This window comes from Myotis nattereri (assembly GCF_964212035.1).
Source record: "Myotis nattereri genome assembly, chromosome: 2".
Taxonomy (NCBI): domain Eukaryota; kingdom Metazoa; phylum Chordata; class Mammalia; order Chiroptera; family Vespertilionidae; genus Myotis; species Myotis nattereri.
Genome location: NC_138076.1, coordinates 119,998,389 through 120,022,160, shown reverse-complemented (window position 1 = coordinate 120,022,160; position 23,772 = coordinate 119,998,389). Strand labels below are relative to the sequence as shown.

General features: G+C 38.7%; 1 protein-coding gene across 8 annotated transcripts in view; it reads right to left on the bottom strand.

Annotated features, from left to right (window-relative positions):
• DCP1B (decapping mRNA 1B) overlaps positions 1-23,479 on the bottom strand; it is a gene marked incomplete at its 5' end in the record, with an annotated part of 59,505 nt that extends 36,026 nt beyond the window's left edge. Inside the window, 5 exons of one of the 8 annotated variants that reach the window (XM_081083638.1) lie at positions 13,929-14,056; positions 15,364-15,433; positions 18,568-18,608; positions 19,792-19,893; positions 23,116-23,299. In XM_081083638.1, the coding sequence (XP_080939764.1) occupies positions 13,929-14,025 (97 nt within the window). Of the gene's footprint in view, positions 1-13,928; positions 14,057-14,950; positions 15,130-15,363; positions 15,434-18,567; positions 18,609-19,791; positions 19,894-23,115 lie in introns of all 8 variants that reach the window. The other 7 variants (XM_081083639.1, XM_081083635.1, XM_081083637.1 and 4 more) reach the window with 7 other exon arrangements.
• Between the last annotated feature and the right edge of the window lie 293 nt (positions 23,480-23,772).

Genomic DNA, 23,772 nt, shown 5'->3' with positions numbered 1-23,772 from the left:
GGCTGTTTCTCAGCTGTACCTGCTCAGGGAGGGGCTCCAATCTCCTGGAGCGGGGTGGGGGCCGGGCCAGGGCGGGGTCAGGAGGGCAGGTTTAGCTGTGCCCCCAGCAAGGTTCAGCACACTTCCACTGAGGAGACAGCGCTGCTGCTGTCCGGGGGTTGGAGGTGGGGTTGGGGGAAGAGTCTGACCCTGAGAGGCTGCTCAGGCCTGCCTCCACCCGGGTCTGGAGTTGTAGGGAGGAGAGGTGTGCCCAGTCCAAGTGGAGGGGGCCTGGCAGAGGTGGGCCATGAGTCTCAGGTGCCTCAGGGGCGCTGACGGGTGGTCGCTGGCGTGCTATTGTTGTGGGCACCCCTGGCAGGGGTGGTAGGGGAAGAAATAGGGAGTCGGGGGTGCAGGCTGCAGCTACCCACGACGCTGGGTCTTCTCCTTGTCTGGTCAGCCTCCCCGTCCCCCCAGGGGTAGGGTGTCCGTCCAACCCCCCGAGGGTGTGGGGCTGGGGTAGGGTGTCCGTCCAACCCCCCGAGGGTGTGGGGCTGGGGTAGGGTGTCCGTGCAGGGGGTTTGGAAGAGCTCCCCGTGGACGCTTCCTCTTCCTTCTTTGCAGTCGGGCTCCTGTCAGGTGCTCTCCTCAGACCCCCAGGAACTTGGCTCCAGCTGCCCACCCCCTGCTGTGCACGCATCAATATGCAAAGCGGTCGTTATGGGGAACAGCATAACGGCAATTAGCATATTACCTCTTTATATGTATAGATGACTTATTCTATTTTGTTGGCCATTTAAATTTATATTTCCATTTTGTTCATAATCTTGGTGATTAATTTCAAAATCTCCTGGGACACAGATAACAACATGGGTTCCCTAAAGTGTCTTCCCCTTTCACTGAGCTCTTACTCAGCCTTAAGGACTCAATCTTTCTCATAATCCGCCAGGATAAATAGTCTCAACTTCTTCTTTGCCCCCAGTTATTTGTACATCCTTTGATTAAAACAAACAAAATGAAATACATGCCATTATTAAGTCACTATGCAACCGTTCCCTCGGCTAGACTATGAGCTCTGGGAAGGTAGGATTTGGTTAGTACACCCAGCATGACGACTAGCATGAGTACACATTCAACAAATGTTTGCTAAGATGAGCTGAAATCTAAGACTTAAAGATCTTACACCATCGACATTACTTATAATTGCTCATATTAATAGTTCTCACTATCCTGGCTTCATAGAACATCACAGACAAGATGTGCCTAGATCCTCTGTATGGACATTGCACCTCCTACAAGGGTCACAGCAGGGGTGGATTCTCTTCACATCGCCCCTTCTGTTCTCCTACTAACTTCACTCAGAGTTTATTTTGCTTTAAACATGTAATAATTTTAGGCATAAGTAGTATTGATGGGAATTTGTCTTTAGGGTATAAACTCCTTAGAGTGTATATTTCTATTGATCCAGCACTGTGTAGGCAATAATGTACTCATTTTATGTGTATTTATTATACAACAATTTTACCATATACCAGTCTTCCTGATGCCTGTCAGGCACTGGCATCTAAGAGTTCAAAGAATGCAATCAATCTGCCAAATCACATGCATTGTTTTCAGAGTGTAACTAACAGCACTTTAATCTAGCAGAAAAATAAGATATTCATATTCCAGTCATGTCTCACAGTAGTAATCTAAAGCTTACATTTTCAAGTACATAAATTATCTTAAAAATATACTATTTATGTGCAATGTCAGTTATTCCAAGAACGCATTGAAAATGTACTATTTTATGTAAATCTCAATGTAGCAAAATGAGTCCAATCGCATATAAACTACAGTTTGTGAGAAATACATATTTAAGGTAAATATACAATAGAATATTTCTATAGGTCAAAATTTGTTCTGCAACAAAGTTCCTCATATTTGTATCAGATTATTTAATCAAGGGTTTAATAATTATAAGAAAAGCTTTGCCCCAAAATACCCTAACTATAAAACATAAATGATCACTAAAAATTTTCTAAGATTTTACATAGTAGTGTTCTAGCAAAAGGAGACTAACACTACTTCTTAACTGAAGAAAAGTGAGCCGGAGTTTCTGTCTTCTTTCATTTTGACCTTAATCTATAATTATGAATATAATAGATACCACTTTCACACAGTCCTTTATGTTATAAACAGTTAAATCATGTTTGGGTTCTACTATTAAATAAAAGCTCTAAGGTTGTATGTAGGATAATTCTAACACCAATTCTTAACTAAAATTATTTTCTTTCTCCAAAAATACCCCTAAGAGCATGAAAAAAAAATTATAATTTTTCCTTCTGTGGGTTAAGAAGTAAATTAACTCAAAAGTTTCAATTTGATTACTTAAAACTATTTTCTAAGTGATTTTTGGACAAAAGTCAGTAATATAAAAAATAGACTCTAAAAGAACAGACATGAATAGTCAATGTAGCCAAAATGAGCACTTACTATATGCAAAGCACTGCGTTAGGGTAGGAAAACTAAAAGGTCCTTCACTATTAATCATTAATCCAGCTTTTCTCTGCCAAAATGTAGACTTCTACCATGCCAAACTGGGTTCTCAAAAACAAAATAGGAAATACACTCCAAGCCACAAAATTACTCTCTGTTACTCTCACATAGTATCTGTACATCACCAACCGTATATGACTTTGCCACATGGGTTCTTCCTCATCTAAGCATGCCAGATTGCTAAGTTCAGAGATGTATACACATTTTCCCATTAAATTCATGTGAAGATCCTATATACAGTGAGCCCCTAATCATAAGTTATGGAAGTGTAGAGACTGTGTAAATTAGATAACTATTGTTTATCCGTATTGTATGTGTTTTAAGGAGCTACCAAGTATCACAACTCAACACATGGTAAAACAAAGACATAAAACCCAAAGGTACCACAGGATTCAAAAGTGACATTTTGCTTTACACGATGCTTTTCAGAGCCATCTTTAAATGACAGAATGCCAGTTCCTATGTAAACAGTATTCTTTAGAGCAGGGGCCTCAAACTGCGGCCCGCTGAAAACACTTATCCGGCCCGCCGGGTGTTTTTGCCGCCGCTGCCTGTTGCTTAGCAGACGACTAGTTTTTTTTAAACTATAGTCCGGCCCTCCAACCATCTGAGGGACACTGAACTGGCCCCGTTTAAAAAGTTTGAGGACCCCTGCTTTAGAATTTAGATCTCTTCCTTTCCATACAAGTGGGTAATGACAGAGAGAACAAAAAAGTAATTCTGGGTTTAAGGTCAGAGTGACAAGTTTCATCACTCAAGTCATGGGAGATGTGTAACCCTTAACCATATTAAAACACATTAGCTCTCAGAGCAATGGCACATAATAAATAGATCCATTTTTTTCAGTTAGAATGACAATGGAGGCTTATAGGCACAGAATGACCACGCTATAATATTTTAATTTTAGTGGCTTCTTTCTTTTTCCCTAAGAAGCATAGACTTAGCTGGTTGAAAGAGTCTTTGAAGGTTATCTAGTGCAACCAACAACTCCTCTCACAGTAAAAAAGCCTAAAGATTGTATAGGTTACCCAGTTTGATTAAATATGAAATATCAGATTCCTTGTCTCCCATTCCATACTGCACATGGTTTGAATGAGTTTACTTTAAATGATATTCTATTGTTATTCCTGCAAATACTAAATTCTGCCTGGTAAAAATGTCAAATATTTTCAGCCATATAATTAAAGATATTTCTTGACTCTAGAGGGCTTCAGGAGTTCAATAAAATATCTAAAAATGTATGCAGAATGGTGTGTATATATGCGAACAGATGTTCTCTTGGAAGTCTGGAAGTACAAAGCATAGAGCCCTGGAACAATGCCTAGTATGGAAAACATTTGAGGGAGGCAGGCAGGAATGAAGGAAATTCATTTGATTCTCAATGGGATTTGTGACTCAAAGAAAATTAACTACTATTTAAGGCTATCAATATAACAATAAATATCTTAAAATAGAAAAACAAACTCTCAATTATCTGTAGGCAGATAATGTAGCTTTCATTCCCTTAGTAATAAATTTACACATCATTCACTTTTAACCTTTCAAGTTGCTTTTGTAATAATTGCCTGAGCTGATTCCAAGGTTAAGAAAACAAGGTCTCGAGGTCTTAGAATTTGTTAAGTTGGAAGACCTTTTATTCCTCACACGGCCTGGAGCCTAGGGGAGGCTTGCAAAGCACAGGCCCCTTCGCATCTTCAGCCATGGAAAGGGCAAAGCACACAGCTCAGCTTCCCTTGCTGCTTTGTATTCGCTGAGAGGTAGGATTCTCCATCTCTGCTGCCAAGTGAGAATAGGGAAGAATTTTGAAAAACTGGACAACTTTGTGGCTCTTTCTCAATCATCCCAAGCAGAGTACCTTCAAAATTGGACAAAACATCGGACATATCTATAATAATAAAAGCATAATATGCAAATCGACCAATCAAACAGCAGAAAGACCATCCAGATGACCTTCCAGACAACCATGCTATGACATGCAATGGCCTCAGGCCAACCAAGGCGGGTGTGATGCGATTGGTCGGGGGGGGGGCCCACCGTCACCCCAAGATCACTCTGCAGAGGGAGGCCGAGGCCACCCTCTGCAGGGTGATAGATGGGGGGGGGGGCTCCACAATTGATTGCTCCAAAGAGGGAGGTCCAAGCCACCGGCCAGTAGGACAATTGATGGGGGAGCTACATGATTGCTCCAAAGAGGGAGGCCCAGACCAGCCAAGCAATCACACCCCATGCCTGTCACCCACAGAGGGAGGCGACCGGTGGCGGGAGAGGTGTGGGCAGCGCCGCACACATGGCAAGCAGTGGCAGTGGCGTGGGCGGCAGCCGGGGTAAGGAAAGCCCCAATAGACCCTGATTGCCGGCCAGGCCTAGGGATCCAACCCGAGGGGTCCCGGATTGCAAGAGGGTGCAGGCCAGGCTTGAGGGACACCCCCCTTTCTGTGCATGATTTTGTGCACTGGGCCTCTAGTATACACATATAATACTTCTAGAATTAATATAAATGATTTGAGAATTACTTTAAGTACCTTGTGTGTATCTATTTCTTATCCAGATCTGTTTGCATTCTGTGTTTATTTGGTACCACAGAATACAAATAAGATATAAAATGTAGTTTCTGTCCACACAGGGTCCGTAATTCCCTCATGCCACTACTTTCTCAACTAATTAATGGTGATATAATGGCAGAGCAAACATTTCACAAAATGCATTCTTAGAGAGCAATGTTGCTTCCAAATTATGACTATCTGTGTTTGCAGTTTTGACTCTCTACTATTATTTATCATGGTATATATAGGAACATTTCAACTGGCGCTTTGGAATAAATTAAAGTTACAGCTTATAATGTGTTCTATAATAGCCATCAAGAAAAGACCGATAATTCTATTTTAAAATCTAATTAGTTGTTTACCATACATTTTGTTCTAGGGAAAGAACTGCAGAATAGATGTTAAGGATTATCTCTCCTAGAAAACTCACTTTAAAAAAACTGACCCTTGAGAGGGAAGCAGAGTTAATTTCTTCTACTCAGGAAAAAGATTAAGTGGTACAGGTTTTCATATTTTCAACAACAAGAAATCTTTTTCCTCTGACCATATGGAGAGAGCAGACATCCCAAGCTAGAGGAAGGGTGCACAGGCTTTCTAATAATCTGGAACTAAGTTAAACTATTCCCATCACCTGAAATTACTTAAAACTTTCAGTTGAAGTTATTACATGAAAGCCTTTGGTGTCATGTTGGTTTAAAGTCCTGAAGATGTATTTTAGAATAAGGATGGCTGTATTTCCAGGTTGAGAAAGCCAAGATACAAACTTGAGAAGAGTTGGTGTAACAGTCTAATAAACTTAGAAGAAGAAATAAAGGTTAGATGAAACAGTGGTTAATAAATGTCAGGGCCTTGGCCGGCCCTCTCAGCCCCGCCTTCATCCAGAAGGTCATCCAGATGGTCGTTCTGCTGTTCAGTCTAATTAGCATATTAGCTCTTTATTATATAGGATAGGTCCCTTTATGCTCCCATTTATGTTGTAATTGTCACATGTATTACATCTACATACATTAAACCCCTCCTGATATTACTTTTGCTTTCAACAGTCATATGTATTTTTAAAAACTTGAGAAAAGAAAAAAAGTAAATCTAGTCTATTTACCCATATTTTTACTATTCCTGTTGCTATTCATTCTGCAGCTCCCATTTTCCCTTTAATATTTCCCTTCAGTCTGAAGAACTTCTTTTAGCATTTATTTTAGAGCAGGTCTACTGATAAAGAATTCTTTCAATATTCTTTTATCCAACAATATCTTTATTTCACCTTCATTCTTGAGGGATAGTTTCACTGGAGATAAGAGTTCTAACTTGACAGTTCTTTTATTTCAGCACTTTTAAAATGTCCCTCCACTGTCTCCCAGACTTCATGCTTTCTGAAGAGAAATCTGTAGTCATTCAAAATATTGTTCCCCTATATGTAATGTATTGTTTTTCTCTGGTTGCCTTTAAGATTTTTTAAAAATCTGGTTTTCAGCAGTTTGATTATGATGTTTATGGGCATGGCTTTCTCTGTGTTTATCCTCTTTGTGGTTTACTGAGTCTTTAAATCTATATAGTTGTCTAATCAAATTTGAAAGTTGTAAACCATATTTCTTCAAATGTTTTTTTCTAAACCAGTCTTTTTCTCCTTTTATGGGACTTCAATGACACAAATTCAGACCTGATATTGCCCTGAAGGTTTCTGAAGCCCAGGGGTTTGTGTATTTTGTTGAGTTTTTCATTATTAAGTTTACATTCATTATTTTGTATTTAGTTTTATAAGTACAGCATAGTGATTAGGCAATCATATACTTTACAAAATGGTCACTCTTATATTTCAAGTATTCACCTGGCACCGTGCATAGTTATTAAAATATTGACTATATTCCCTATGTTGTACTTTACATCCCCATAAGTCTTCTGTAACTACCTCTTAATTCCTTCACATTTTCACCCAGCCCTCCTCCAACTCCCCCTTCCTCTGGCAACCTATGAGTCTGTTTCTAGTTTGTTTATTTAATTCCTCAGATTCCACCTATATGTGAAATCATATGGTATTTGTCTTTCTCTGTCAAACTTAATTCACTTAGCATAATACTCTCCAGGTCTACCCATGCTATTACAAATGGTAAGATTTTATTCTTTTTTATGGATGAGTAATATTCCATCGTATATATGTACCACAACTTTTTATCCATTTGTCTATTGATGCGCACTTAGGTTGCTTCCATATCTTGGCTGTCCTGGGTCTTTTTGTTTCTTAATATTTTTCCTCTATATTCTTGATAATTTTTACTGATCTTTTAGTTTACTGACTTTTCTCTGTCATCTCTATTCTGTGAGTCAGGCCATCCATTGAATACTGTATTATTTTAGTTCCACAATTTTCCTTTGATTCTTTTTTATACCTATTTTTTTTTCTGAAAATTTATATCTTTCCATACATTCCAAGAATATTCAGTTTTACCCCTGACAGTATGGCTCAGTTGGTTGGAGCATTGTCCCATACACCATAAGATGGTGGAGACATACCCAGGTTGTGAGTTTGATCCCCAATAGGGCAATCAATGTTTCTCTCTCTCTCTAAAATAAAATAAGAAGAGTATTCAGTTTTACCTCATCGGGTGTAGTAATAAAAGTTGTCTTAAAGCCATGGTCTTATAATTACATCTAAATCCGCTCAGGGTGGCCATCTGTTGACATTTTTCCTTTGAGATTTGGTCATATTTTTCTGGTTCTTTTTATCAGTAATTTTGGATTGTCTCTTGGACATTTTGATAATATTGTGAGACTTTTGAGTCCTCTTAAAACTTTCCAGAGAATGCTGATTTTTTGTTTGAGAATGCAATCAATTTGGTTATGTATAGACAAGAAGTTTTGTCTTGCCTTTTGTGTGCAATGGTTTACATGTCAGATTCATTTCCAGAGTTGTGTCTGGAACTTGGATGGTGGTTTATATTGTAGGTTAGTTTTCAACGTCCTTCCTATGTTTCTTTGGCTCTATTACATGTGTATGAAGCTCACAAGTGAGACTAGGACCTTTGTCAGTTTGTGTACAGAATCAGGGCATCTCCTTATCCAGCTCTCTCCTCTAGTCTCCCTAACACTCTATCAGGGACCTATAGCCAGAGAGTCAGAGTTTCTTTTAGAGTGTTAACTTCTCACACTGTCAGACAGACTGCATAGCTTGGGATGCCCACAAGGTGAAGCAAAACAAAGATGAAATACATGTAATTGGATTTCCCCCAAACTCTTCAGACCACAAGCGCCCTTGTTTAAGTTCCTCTGGTAGAGACAGGTTGTTTCCTGGGACCTTCATGTGCGTGTACCTCCACCATCACTGACACAGTGGTAGTTTAGCTGCAACTGGCTTCAGAGTAGGGCTAGGAGAGAAAAAAAAGGGAAGAGGGAACAATTCTCTCCACACTTTGTAACTCATGGGAGTCGATTTCTCTAGTCCCCAGACTAGAAAGTGGGGCTTCTCTTGTTTTTGTTCTTGTCCACAATTCTGTGACTTGGCCCACTCTTGAGTCAAAGCCAGAAGATAAAGAAGTAAAGAATAAAATCAGGAAACTCACCACCATATTGCTTGTTCTTCAGGTTTTTACTTCCCTTCCCAATATGCCTGTTATTGCTTATTTTCAGAATCCTCAATTAGGATTTTTCTTGGGGGAGGGGTGTATTCTGCCTAGAACTTTTAGTTATAACCAGTGGGATAGATATATTACAGTGAACTTTCTCTATCTTGGCTGGTGTCAGAAGTTTAATGTCTTTTTATTATGAGGAGTTGTGAAATGCTCCAAGTAATATGTAATGAAAGCCTGAACCGGAATGGCGGTGGGAATAAAGAGGAGAGCAATACAGAACTGCAGAACCAATACAGAACCAAGGCTTAGCAACAGACTGTGAAGGCTTCAAAGTTTACTTTACTATGACCATGTGCTAACATATAATTTATAGGAACATCTAGCTTTATAAATGACCTGTTACTATAAATGGGCACCAGAAGTCCTCTGCCCTGCTGCTAAGGATGTTATACTTTTGGGGATCTACACAAGTTTTACTCTTGAATGAATTTTCCTATACAAATAATGCTATACACACTAGTGCTACCAGTATATTTCATAGGTACATCATTATGGTAGTGTGCTACTTTTTGGTAGGTATACAATGGGCTAGAAAGCCTCTTATGAGGAGTTGACTTAAAAATCTAACCACCAATTAAAACATTGCTTTTATGAGTGCATTGATATCAATTATATTTTTAATTTTTATCATTATCAAGATAATACACATACATAATTTTAAGTCAAACACTATACAGTTTACAAAAACAGAGAACTCTTCTCTAGCCATTACATTCATAATTACTGTTCCTCCAAAACAATCTTAATGCTATCCATAACAGTTGTTTCTGCTCTCCATTTATTTCTCATCCAACTTTTCTTCTGACATTTAAATCTCTTTTACTATATAGCATGCATATACTTCGTCTTGATTTTTAAAATCTATTGAGGATTTAGTTCTCTGACAATATACACACTCTCACAAACACACATCCTTCTAGTATAATACAATTTCACATTCAGTGCTTATAATTTAATTAAGTATTATGATCTAGAACCATATGGTATACTATGATTATATTTCCTTTTTTATACAATATTTTGTTTTCCCAGGAATTAAGAATTGCTTCATTTTGTTACTGCTCCTCCCACCCCCGCAGTTTTCAATGTTCCTCTATCATCAAACTTTCTTTAAAAGGAACTGTCAATGTTTCAATAGATTCACACTATCAGTTATAAATTTTTCCTTGGACACCCATCCTGAAGCCGCCTATCCTTTTACTTTTAGGCTGAATGATCGTTACTTTAATCGCATAGGAGTCATTATGGGATTCCTCTTTATCATAGTTCTCAGAACTCCTTTACCTCCATTCTGTGTTTGGATCCCTTTTTCCTCCGATGGCTTGTGCATCAGTCACAGTAGCCCAAGTTATACTGCAGTAACAAACAACCCCACAATCTCAATGGCTTACAATGACAAAGGTTTATTTCTCATACATATTACATGTTGATCATGGATTGCTTTTACCTCTGTACCATGCTATTTTCATTCCAGGCTGACAGAGCAGCCTCTGCCTAGAATACTGTTAGTCATCATAGCAGAAAGAAAAGAGACATGATGAATCATGAGCTAGTTCGTAAAGTATGTGCTCATAAGTGACATATATCACGCTTACCCACATTTCATTGGTCAAAGCAATTTATTCATATTTGAGTTCAACAGGTGACCACGTAATATCCTTCTGGAGGGGTCAGTGTGGGTGGAGGAGTTGAGGGGGAACGAAAGCATATAATCAAATCTGACATCAACAGAACAGAGATATGATCTTCTGCAAGGAGACAAGTTAATAATTATGAACAATAAAGCTATCATAGCATGTCTTCTTCTCTCTTGTTTACTCAATCTTTTTCATGAAATTCATCCAACACCCTTGTGGGTTTATATCTTTTTTCCCATTTACTGTCATTTCTATACTTTCAGGAATGTGTTCAATCTGCTGTCTATAACTAAAATACCACCAATCACTTTAAAAGGGAACTTCTAGGCCATGGCTTATTTGAAAGATAAGAACTGTTAGTAACTCTCACTTTCATTCAGTGTACCATTTCCCATTATTTAGCAACTTTCCCCAGATCCTACAAATATCAACAAAGAATTTAAATTGTATTTCTTTTTTAAAAACTACCCAAATAAATTCACTTTAAAACTGAGGAATTTTCTAAAACAGCTTTGATCCTAAATATCTTGAGTTTTGCCTTTTATAATTTGCTCTAAGCTCCAGGCTTATGTCTTCAATTAAATCAAGCAGCTCAAAAGAACTTCTTAGTATAGACAATGATATATTCAAGCTGTTGGCCTAGCTCTGAAATCTACCTGTCATTGCTGTCTGTAACTTATCTTAAATATTATTATACTAGAGGCCTGGTGCATGAAATTCATGCACTGGGGGGTGGGGGAAAAGGGTGTCCCTCAGCCCAGCCTGTGCCCTCTTGCAGTCCGGGAACCCTTGAGAGATGTCCGACAGCTGCGGAGGCAGGAGAAGCTCCCACCACCACCATTGCACTCGCCAGCCGTGAGCCCAGCTTCTGGCTGAGCAGCTCACAGCATTGAGCACCTGCCCCCTGGTGGTCAGTGCGCATCATAGCGACCAGTCATTCCGCTGTTCGGTTGATTTGCATATTAGCCTTTTATTATATAGGATATTTGGGAAAATACATTTCTAAAATATATTTCCATATACCAAAATCTTAATTAGATATGAAATGGAAAACATAGTAAAAGGTTACTAAAGGGAATAATATGAAAGAAATGGTCAAATTCAGCTTTTTGTTATATTTGTTTTTATTTGACAGTCTCCTCTCTAATAACTGGGATAAAATACTCAACTTTTTATAAAAGAAACTTTCTTTTTAAACATTGGAGTGTATAATAAAAAGATTAAGTATTCTGTGAGAAGTAAACCTTGCTCAAATACATCATTCATGTGTTAGTACTTTTTCACTGCTTGGGCCTGGGCTTTTTTTGTTTGTTTGTTTGTTTGTTTTATTGATTTTTAGAGAAAGAGGAAGGGAGATGGAAAAGGGAGAGATATAGAAATATCAATGAAAGAGAAACATTGATTGGCTGCTTCATACACGCCCTACTAAGGATCAACGCCACCATCCAGGCATGTGCCCTGACTGGGAATAAAACCAGCAACCTCCTGGTACAGGGGTCAATACTCCAGCACTGAGCCACACTGGCTGGGTGGGCCTGGGCTTTTGAAGTTAGGCTTTCTCAGTTCAACGCTGTTTCCATCTCCAAATAGTCATGGGCCATGATAAATTGCTTAATTTCTTTAACCTCAGTTTCTCATTTTTATAAAACAAAAATATTAGTATTTCTAAGAAAAAGTTATGAGAAATTCGAATCTGTGAATATCTGTCAGGTCTGTCACTTCACTGAACCTCAGTTTGCTCATCTGCAAAATGGCAGTGAAAGTGTCTACCCTATAAAGTTATGATTGTAAAATATAGTAAAAGAAATAAAAAAATAATTAGGACATTGCCATTCCATAGAAATGTAAGGTGAACCACACATGTGAACCACATATGTAATTTTAAATAAAATAAAAAAAGCAGGTGAAATTAATTTCAATAACATTTTATTTACCTCAACATATTTAAAGTATTATCATTTCAACAGTTAAATCAGTATAAAATTGAGATGTTTTTTACATTTTTTTGTATTGTCTTTGAAAATCAATGTGTATTTTACACTCATAGCACCGCTCTATTCAGACTAAGCCACATTTCAAGTATTCAACAGACTCATGCAGTTAGACTACCATATTAGCATTGGCCTGGAACAAGGTGAGGCTTAATATATGTTTATTAGATTCAAATAGTATTACCTATCAGATAAATCCTCTGGGACTTAGGAAAGTCAATTTTAAAATCAACCACATTAAAGAGTGGTTGATTCTTATATTTTTGTACCTAATATGTGATACGTAATATTATAAGAACTTAAAATAGTATCTGTATTAACTAGACTAAGTATTTATACAAAGTAAGAGCTACCAAAATGATTACTATAAGTCATTAATATTCATTTATTTTATATTTATTTATATGGCTATTTTATTAGGATTTTAATTATATATTATTTGACATAAAATCTAATAATCTCAAAAAGGAAAATAAAACCTGATGTTACTACACAAACAACTCAAACTACAAGCTAACAACTGATGGAATTACACCTTCCAGCAAAGAAATAGAAATAGGAAATAAAATATTTATCTATTTTACTAAATTTTTCACTCACAGGACCTATCATTAGTAAATCATTAATAGCTTTCATTTTTTTCTCAGGAAAATTTACTCATATTCTCTAAATAATAGGATGACCACCTATCATAATAACTTAATTATACATATATAATTACAAGTAAATATAGCAGTAAAAGGATGTTATATTTATTTCAAAAAAATTCATTGGAGTTATAACATCAAATATCACTTGTATTACATTCCTTATTAAGATTACACTGAATAGTATATAGTAGGCAAATTCTTATATATTGAGCTCAAAGAGCATGGTGGAAAATGAATGAAAAATATTTAACTGCAAGGTCTTTCTGAAAGTTACCCACAAGCACAGAGCATGTGCATGCACAAACACACATAGATGCTCTTGCAGTTTATATATTTTCCATCAATATTTCTCTGGGCTGTCCAATAGTCCAACACAAGTGGTCAGATAAGACACATGAGTAAAATAAGCAGACTATTGGGTAGGCAATTTCTACCTCATTTCAAATCTGACAAAGACCACATAGTTACCTAAGACCTCAACATTACAAAGTCTTATGAAATTCTTAATGACTAAAATTCTTTGGACTTTGTTATATATTCAAAAGATAGCAATTCTAGACTATTCGTCCTCTCCCCAAAACATAATATCAGAAGGCTCACACACAAAAAAGGTCCACCAGCTGAATCATTCATTCTATGTCCTACAGCACCACCTATGTGCCTCTCTGTAGTCTCCTGACCAAAATCTCCTCACCCAGCACTGATCAAGCTTAGAATCTCCAATGGGTTCACACTGCAAAGTGGTCTCATAGCAGAAGACAGGATTTGAATACTTACATCATATAGTCATATTGTTTTCATGTAAACTTTCCCAAGGAAGAAAGTGGGCATGCATTTCCCAAGCTCACCAATCCTGTCCCCTAGAATCACTGACACTAAACACAAGCCCAATGACACACACTGTACAATTTTAAATACTTGGTAAAACTGCCGAAATAAAACTACCCATTCATTAAGAAAAACTCACATCTGGCATTTCTGTAGAGTAGGAAAGGGTCCTGGAGCTGGAAATCCAGGTCTTTAGTAATGGGTTCTGTCCTATTTTCCATGCTCAGCCTATTCATAATGGTGAACCCATACTTTGGAGAAGCAGACCTAAGAATCACAAGGGGTGGGGAGGACATCAAAAGACACGTTGTTCAGTATAGTATATTTTTAGTATAACTACATTCCAAATGTGCCTTTGACCTTTTTGTAAGTCTATACAGCTTTGTGCAAGCAGACTGTACACATGTAAAGCAATGATTCTTTACTAGTAGCTAATAGCACTAATATATTAATTTATGTAACACATGCAGCATGACTCTCATTACAAATCCTTTGGTAAAATCAAATTCTACTTATTTAACGATATATATCTTGTTTCCCTATCTAGATTATAAATTCCTTTAAGGAGGAGATGGTATTACATGATAGTTAATATAGAGTGTATGTCACAATACATGAAGAAAATTTTCACAGAAAATCTTAGTGTTGGTCTGAAATTAAAAGCAGTGAAACTTTTTAAAGAAATGATGCAACTCTGGTCAATAAACTGGTGAGGAAATACAGTATAATTAAAAGTTTATATAATTTAATGTACAAAGCGATCTTTTCTTTAAAGCAAATAGCTTCATAGATAAACTATTATAAAGTTTTTCTCCATAAAAATGTGGCTATTAGTGACTTTTTATTTTTATTTAATAAACCTTTAGTGCCTACTCTCTGTCAGGCAGAAAAAACCCAAATTATACAGAGTATAAAATCTAATAACTACATTTGCATTTATCTACCCTTGGGTGACAGCTATATAGCAATTCAACTACGCAGCTTCTGTGACAAATGAAACCCCACATGCTTACAAACTGAAAGTGAAAGCAGAATTTATTTATTTACTTTAAACTAGGGCACCAGGGTAACAAACCCACAGAAGTGTTATGAGCAACAAGGTATTTATATTTTAGTTTGATATAAACTTGAGATCTGATTTAATACTGATAAAGGCCCTACCTGGCTTGGCTCAGTGGATAGAGCGTCAGCCTGCGGACTGAAGAGTCCCAGGTTCGATTCCGGTCAAGGGCATATACCTTGGCTGCAAGCACATCCCCAGTAGGGGGTACACAGGAGGCAACTGATCGATGTTTCTCTCTCATCGATGTTTCTAACTCTCTATCCCTCTCCCTTCTTCTCTGTAAAAAATTAATAAAATATATTTAAAAAAAATACTGATAAAGAAGTAAAATACAGCTACATTACCACTTACAGCATTTCCTTTTGAGCCCTCCAATTTTAAAATTGATGGAAGCCAATCCGTGTCTAATTCACTTTACAGGGAGGTAAAGTGGTATTAGGCATATAATCAAAACCAGACATAATCATGATAATCATTTCAACTTAAATTCTGAGGAAGAATGAAAACTGACTTCCAAAGATCTCTGACGGAGTCTTATAGAAGTGTTAAGTTCAGAAATCACCAGTGGTTCTCTATGAACTCTATTAAAAAAAGAAAACATGAGAGAAAAAGAAGACAAAAAAAAATTTCAAATAGGATTAGGTATTTTTACACATAAACAGATTTGACTCTTCAAGGATTTCATTAACCTCTCAGTATGGACAGAGCAAAAGAGATCACTGGCAGCTCCATCACCTGTACCCAAAACTCCCTTTTGATCTTTACAAGCTTCCTGCTATCCTCTGCAGAGGAAAGACCTCAGCATCCCAGAATCTGGCATTGGGGGCTGGGAGGATCTTGGGGAAGACGGCAGGGAAAAGGGACTCCTGTTAATGAGGCGTTATGTTTGAGGAAGAGATTAAGATATAAAGATATAAGGAAGGATTTGTTTCTCAATTTAATATTTTCTTTAACTGACAGATCCACTAAGAACTCAAAGTAAATTAAGAAGTGCTTATAATAACAACCCTACATTTGGGTTTGGGTACACTAAAAAAAATAACCCTACTAAAAATTCCCAAAATAAAACCATTAATGCATATTAATATATTTTCTTTTACTTCTTTTCAGAAGTAACATATTTTCAGAAATAAATGAGAATGCATATTGTGTGCTTGGCACAGTAAAGTTCAACCACTTGCTTTTCTTTTCATTCTTCAGAATTCTCAAGAGTAGTCTTCCCTGAACAAGCTCATTGGTGGTGTGCTCCCATGCTTTCGCAATGTTTTGGAACACAGTGTGAACTAATACAGCCAACGGCTCTTGAGCACTCCCACCATTTTTCTGAAACTGAATGAACTAACCTCCTCCTTACCTGTTCTGATGGCCTTGGCCATCCAGGCTTCTCTTCCCACTCCCACTTCTGCTTCCACCTACACACAGGCTCACACTGTTCCTGGCTATGCCCACAACTGGCCTCTTTGTATTGTTCTAACTCTGCTTTTCCCTTTATGGCTGACTCTTCTCTGTATTCTGCTGGCTCTAAAACCAACCATTAGTTTTCCTCAGTTTCCACTTTCTCCCTCAAAGAACCTATTTTCTCTCATAGTTTTAGTGACCAAATTAATGCAGATGACTCCACACTCTGTATTCCGGCCCTGATCCCACTTGAGTGGCTAGACATCTCTATCTGAATGCCCTGCTATCACTTCAAAATCATTATTTCAAAAGAAAATTAAATTTTTTCCTCAAACCAGATTCTTGATCTATTTTTCCATTCTACCAATAATTGTCATTCTCTCAGTCTTCCATTCCAAAATCTTAATGTTATTTTTTAAATGTCACCATTCCCTCTATACATGCATTATTTCAATAAGTCCTTTCCATTTCAACTTGATCCCTCTGGTCCACACTCTCATCATCTCATCTCCACCGCAAGTATCTTCTCAATGTCCTGCTCCAGTTTATTCTAGAACCAATGCATCCACATAATGCTGACACACTGACTTTCCTCGCACATTTGGTTGTAATTCTATTACTCCTCTGTTCATAAACCTTCAATGGCTCCATACTGCTAAGAAAATAAATTTCAAAATCCTTAGTCTGAAATTCCAAGCCAGCAAAATTGCTTTACCCTTACTGTTAACTTCTAACTAATATAAGCCAATGTAAACTCTGCACCAGAGTAATTTTCCTTACTGTCCCTTTATCACTATAGGTTTCATGCCTCTGCTTATGCCATTCTTGCTTTTGAAACTGCCCTTCCCTCTCTCCTCTAAACAAGTTAAGTTCTACCTTTATTCGTGAGGCTGACTCAGGACTCACCACTCTATAAAGCCTTCTACAACCTGAGCAGCCCATTCATTGCTTATAACCTATCAACTGGCACTTAGGGTAATCTAGCTACATTATTGTTTATCTTTAAATGTGAGTACATGTGTAAAAAATATATACTTGTATGTGTATATTTTCTGTGTCCTCAATGAAACTGTTAGCCCTGAAAGAATTAGTAGTAGGCCTATGTATTTACCTTTGCACCCTCATTGATGGTGATGGACTTTATGACACTTTACATGAATTAAAGGTTCAGCTATTAAGACAAAATACAGTCCTGACTGGTGTGCTCCAGTGGTTAGAGTGTCAGCCTGAGCACCAAAGGGTTGCAGGCTCAATTCCTGGTCAAGGGTTCATACCTTGGTTGCAGGTTTGATCCCCACCCCAGTTGGGCGAGTACGGGAGGCAAGGATGCGTCTCTCTCACATCGATGTTTCTCTCTCTCTCTTTACTCCCCTCCCTTCCACTGTCAATATTTGATATAAATTATTAATAACATAAACTTATTAAATTTATTCCCAATCAAAATAAAGAGTGTATTAAATCTATCCTGAAACATATTCTATTAACTAAATAATGGAGGACTCAGACATCTTTAGTTTTGGATCATGCTTCTCTAAATAGTCAAGGGTGGTAGGGGAGACATCAATAAAACCCTATTGGGTGTGAAATATTTAGACAAATACCATATAATTTCACTTATATGTGGAATCTAAAGAACAATATAAATGAACAAACAAAATAGGAACAGACTCATAGATAACAGAAAACTGACAGATGGTTGCCAGAAGGGAGGGAGGTTGGGGGACTGGGTGAAAAAGGTGAAGGGATTAGTAAGTTACAAAATAGTCACAGGGGTATGAAGAACAGCATAGGGAATATAGTCAATAATACTGTAACAACAATGTATGGTGCCCGTTGGGTACTAGACCTTTTGGGGGGAACACTTTGCAAAGTATATGATTATCTAACCACTATGCTGAACATCTGAAACTAATACCAAATAACAATGAATGTAAACTGTAATTAAAAATAAAAATTTAAAAGATAAATATCTGGACCCATTCTAAATATTGATTAAATAATCTAATAATCTTAATAGTGTACTCCTGTTTGCTAATGCATTATATTCGAGAACTTTGTACCATTTGTTTGAACTAAAGAATAAACATTTAATACTACTTTTAGAAAACATAAAGATTTAAGTTCATCTATACTAAAAATTTAAATTATATTCTAAAATTTTATTCTGAAATAATGTCACACTATCCCAGGTGACATTATTCAGTATTCCCTTATGTCAACTAAAAACTTCAAACTACGGTTCAGTTCTTTTACTTGTCTTTGAAATAAAACTACAATTAAAGAATGGCTGTCATTTCCTTTCTAAAAGTACTCTTACCTTGTGTAAACAAATAAGGTTCCTTCCACATCGGTCTTCTCCTAGAACATAAAAACAAACAGCAAAATATGTAGATTCTCTTCATTAACAGTAAACATTCACAGAGGTTAAAGAACATAAACTTCTTACAGAACAGGAATTCTGCCCAGTTTCAAGTGGGACCAAATCTAAGCAACATCTAATTTAAGAGGTTTTTCTTCAGGAAAGGAGAAAAGCAGGATCTCTGCCTGACTGTAGCTCTGCTGAGGAGGCAGCAGGAAGCAGTAATTTTTCTCTTGCAAAATAAACCATCATTATCTTCCTTTACCAAATGCAGGGATAGCTGAAGCAATAAAAGTGCTCCATGGATCTCATTAGAAAGAAGAGTTATAAGAAGTGTGTTGCCTTTCCTCTGCCCTCTGAACACGTTATATGGCAAGCTGCAGAAATCACTGATGTATGCATCTCATTACCCTTCTCTTTGTTTTCTGGGTTCATTTTCTCTTGCTCTACTAGGAGGGCAGATGAACTGCCAATAATTCTACTTTGACAACTACATAGAAGACAGCAACAATGCCATAGTTTTCAATGCCCTACTGGGTATGGAATAGAGTCAAGTTTGTTGTTTTTTTTTAAAATATGTTTTTTATTGATTTCAGAGAGGAAGGGAGAGGGAGAGAGATAGAAACATCAATGATGAGAGAGAATCACTGATTGGCTGCCCCCTAAATGCCCCTCACTGAGGATCAAGCCTGCAACCCAGGCATGTGTCCTCACCACAATCGAACTGTGACTTCCTGGTTCATAGGTTGACAGTGAGCCTCGCTGGCCGGGCCAGAGTCAAGTTTTGATTTTTGAAATTATGTTAGAAACATTACCAAACTAGGACTCAAGAAATCTGCCTAAGAAAAACTGGGAGAAGTGATAAAGTTAAAATGATATCATTTTAGTTCACTCAGAAAGGCTCTTTTCCATTTCAACAAAGGCAGGATCTCATCCCCTGATAAAAATATTTAAGTACCCATTTGTTTAACTAATAATTGGACTATTATAATTAAAAATTTTAAATGTACATTTGCTATTTACATGGCTGAATTTCGGCATTCTATTTAACCTCAGTATTTTATTAATATCCATTACCAAAATCATTACCAAAAGTGTAAGTATTCTGTAATTTTGGTGAAAACCACACTCTTTAAGAATAAAGGTATAATGTTAAAATGATAATTTCTGAAAGGCACTCACAAAAAACTGGAAGCATGGTCCTTTCACAAGCTCAAGAAATTTCAGCAATCTTCTTGGTCACTGTAGTTCAGTGGGTCCCCACATCACCAGCAGCAGCATCACCTGAGAATTTGTTAGAAATGCAAATACTTGGGTCCCTCCCTAGACCTATAGAATCAGAAACTCGGACTGGTGCCCAGCAGTCTCTTTTATTAAGCCTTTCAGGTGATTCTGATGATGCTATGTGAGAACCGCTGCCTTAATTCAATAACAATCTCTGTCCACAGAACTGTATTAGGAGTCATGAAAACAAAATCCACTATGGTCCAAATGATATCAAAATGATTTTTAAGAGCAAATAGCTATCAAGAGTAAATTACTTAGTAACAATTTAATGATTTCATATTATTTATTATAAAAATAATTCCACAAGTGCTAAAACTTAAGCAGTTCAAAATTTGAAATAATACAGTGGAATATAAGTGTTAGTTTACAGATTATTGGGAATCAGCACACTATTTTGATTCCTTTGAAACAACTCAAAGCAATCTGTGTCTTTCTGATTATTTTGTTAAAATGAAAAAGTAGGTCTCTACCCTCTAAACCTGTCTTTCTCAGTCATGTATGTAGCATCAAAGTCGCCTAAAATATCAACAAATATCAAATGCTTGGGCCTCATATCCAGAAACTGTGATAACACAGAACTCAGAAAACCTTACAAGCTAGAAAAAATAGGACACTAGTCACTAAGGCAGTTTCTCAAGCTCAGCACTTGTGTAGGCTATTGAACAGCATCGCTGGCCTCTACCCTCTTTTTTTTTTTTAATATATTTTATTGATTTTTTTACAGAGAGGAAGGCAGAGGGATAGAGAGTTAGAAACATCGATGAGAGAGAAACATCGATCAGCTGCCTCCTGCACACCACCCACTGGGGATGTGCCCGCAACCAAGGTACATGCCCTTGACCGGAATCAAACCTGGGACCCTTCAGTCCACAGGCCAACGCTCTATCCACTGAGCCAAACCGGTTAGGGCATCTACCCTCTTGATGACACACACCTCACTCTCAGTAAGACAACCAAAAATTTTCTCCAGACACTGTCAAATCAGCTCCTTAAGATCTACTTCTCTCAGGGCTGAGAGAAATACCAGGGTTATATTCTTCCACACACAGGTATTTGGGGGGAGTAGTCTTTCCTAATGGTAGGAAGTAAGTCCAGTCCTAAAATTTCTATTTCAGTCATTACATATCTTTCTTAATTCTTCCTTAAAGCAGCTCACTTCTGTTCCCTCTTCCTTCCTACTTCTTCCTGCTCTGAATGCCAGTTCATTCTTCATCTATTTTCAGTGTAATAAGAACTCCCTTCCTTTACACACCACATTCTTCTTGCATATGCTTTCTCCTCCATTTTCAAGAATGTTCTTTACATGTTTATTAGGTTTGTATTCAAAAGGCTCCCATCCAAAAGGCCTGAGTGATGACATATGGAGACAACGGTGACAATTTGTTTACTCCTAGCAACTGCTCTGCAGCTAAACTGGGTCTCTTTTTTTTTTTCTGGCTAACACAGCCTTGAAGATTAGTACTTTGAAAGAATGACCTTTTACTGAATGAATTATGGCCTGTCTGAAGGTAACAAGTCCAGGAAGCAGGAAAACAATCTTGTAAATACATTGTGGCTCTTCTGCCTTTTCAGGAGGCTTTAGTATAAGGGTCTCACTGGGTATCTAGTAAACCTCTGTAACTCTTTTTAACAGGTGTCTGTCTCAAAAGCCTCTAGGAAACAACTGTTACTCAAGAGGAATGATCTCCTCTATGTTTCAGGATTTTCCAGACTCTAATCCTGGTGTCAAGTCAGTTTACTGAACTATGCATGCCTGATCCTTATCTGTACTGTAGAATTACCTTGATAGAATTATGACATTATGCCTCTGGCATTTTTCTGTAGAGCAGTGTAAAAGCCAGGTGTAGAATATGTTTTGTAAGTTGACAGAATTATGACATTATGCCTCTGGCATTTTTTAAGTTGCCATTGATGAAACTGTCCACTATGTTGCTCAATGTCTTTTATATAAAGACCCAGGTGGCAGAATTTTCTGACCAAGTGATATATTTCCTATTACAAAACAATGAATAGTAAAGAGCTCCCATGCTTTATTTATTTTTTTATTGTTATTATTATTATTATTATTATTATTATTGCCTTGGCTACTTGGAAAGCAGCCCTAAGCCCATTTCAATAACATTCCTTAGTTAAGAATTCAGGGCAAAACTGCTCTTCTCTCTCATTTTAAGACTTAACTTTTTACCTTTTCATTTTTGTTAGTGATTTTCAGGTGAATGTGTTTAAAAATATATGAATTTGTTCAATATGGATGTTCTATTGCTTACATTTTTGTTTGATACCTTCTTGGAGAATACATTTTTTACAAATCTGAAATGCATTCATCCAGGCTCAATGCTTCATAGTGTTTTGTAACTTATTTGAAAGTAATGAATGGATAGTGATATAATTGACAAATGAATATTATTTGGACAAAAATCACCAGGAGGAAAAGAGGGGGAAAAAAAATCCATCTCTCTACATTCGAAACCCACTGGTAACCTGCTGGAGGGCTCGGATGTCTTATGCTCTACCCAATTCTAATTGTGAGAAAAACTGAATTTCATTCTATTGCTCTTTATCGGGGTTCCTGCGTGACAGGAGTACTCCGGCTCCCCAATGGACTCAAATATTAACGCATCGCTGGTCTTGACGGGCTGTGGAGTAACAATCTTCCCGACACCGTCGGCTCCTCCTATGTGGGACCCAGGCCCACGTAGTCTTCTATTCGCGATGTCTGCTCTTCCCTTGGCGGAGTCCAGTCCCTGAGTCCGCAATTTCAGACGTCTCCCGCTCTCCGGTTCGGTCCTCTCGGTCCCGCGGAGGCTGAGGTGCCGCACCGCGGCTTCCCCGCACTCGCCTCCTCCCGCCGCCTCTGCAGCCGCCGTTCCCGTCACCGCTCCCGCGCCGCCTCCGCCGCGGCACCGTCTCCGGCCTCGGGGCACCCGTCCTCTCTCCCCTCGGTCCTCGGGGTGGCGTCCCCGTCCGTCGGGTCTCCGGGCGCGCGGGTGGCAGGGATTTGCATGTAAGTCTTGCCCAGTTTCAGATGGTTTCACAGATCGGCCTCCCTCTCCCCCAAGCCCCGGGGCCCCTGGGCACAAACCCCCCAACTTCAGCCTGCAGCCCGCGAGCCACCATCCTCCGGGGCGTCGCGTCCCCTCCCGGTAGAGGGATCGAGCCCGCCCGTCCCCGCCCGTCCCCGCCCCGCCAGCCTGCACTGCCCGTCGCGCGCGCACGCACCCACTCGTTGGCCCGATGGCCGAAGGTGTACAGAGCCACCTGGCTGGCCACGTCTACGATGCGGTTGATGTAGGGGTCGTGGCGCTGCAGGGCCGCCAGGCTGATGTCGCGCCCCTTGCCCACGGGGCCGCGCGCCGCTACCGCCGCCATCTTCCCTCCCTGCCCGTCCGCAGCCCGAGCCCGCGCCCGCGCCCGCGGCAGCCACTCCAATGGAGTGCGGAACCCGCGAGCTCCGCCACCCGCTCGGCGCCCGGTTCCGGGAGGGCTCCCTCCAGCCGCGAGACGCGACTAATCGATGGCCGCGCTCCCTCCGCCGACGATCGTTGCCACTGGCAACTGCAAGCCTGGGCCAGCGTTCTGACATCTCCCCCCAACACCTCCTCGCCAAGAACTGTTTTCTTCCTTAAGTGAGCCTTTGAGCTGCTCACGATGGAATGTATCTCTTGGATGGGTTCAGCGCCTTGGCTTGTCTTTCGTTTGGCGCTCAGTGATCAAACCTACAACAATAAATAAGCCTCAGCATTAAATAAACCAAGAGAAAGAATTGTGATTTCTGTCTGCTCAAACACCCGTTTTTTAGTGAGGTCCAGAGCCCCCTGGGGGTTCCCGAGACCCTTTCAAGGGGTCTGCCAAGTCAAAATCGTTTTGATGACAATG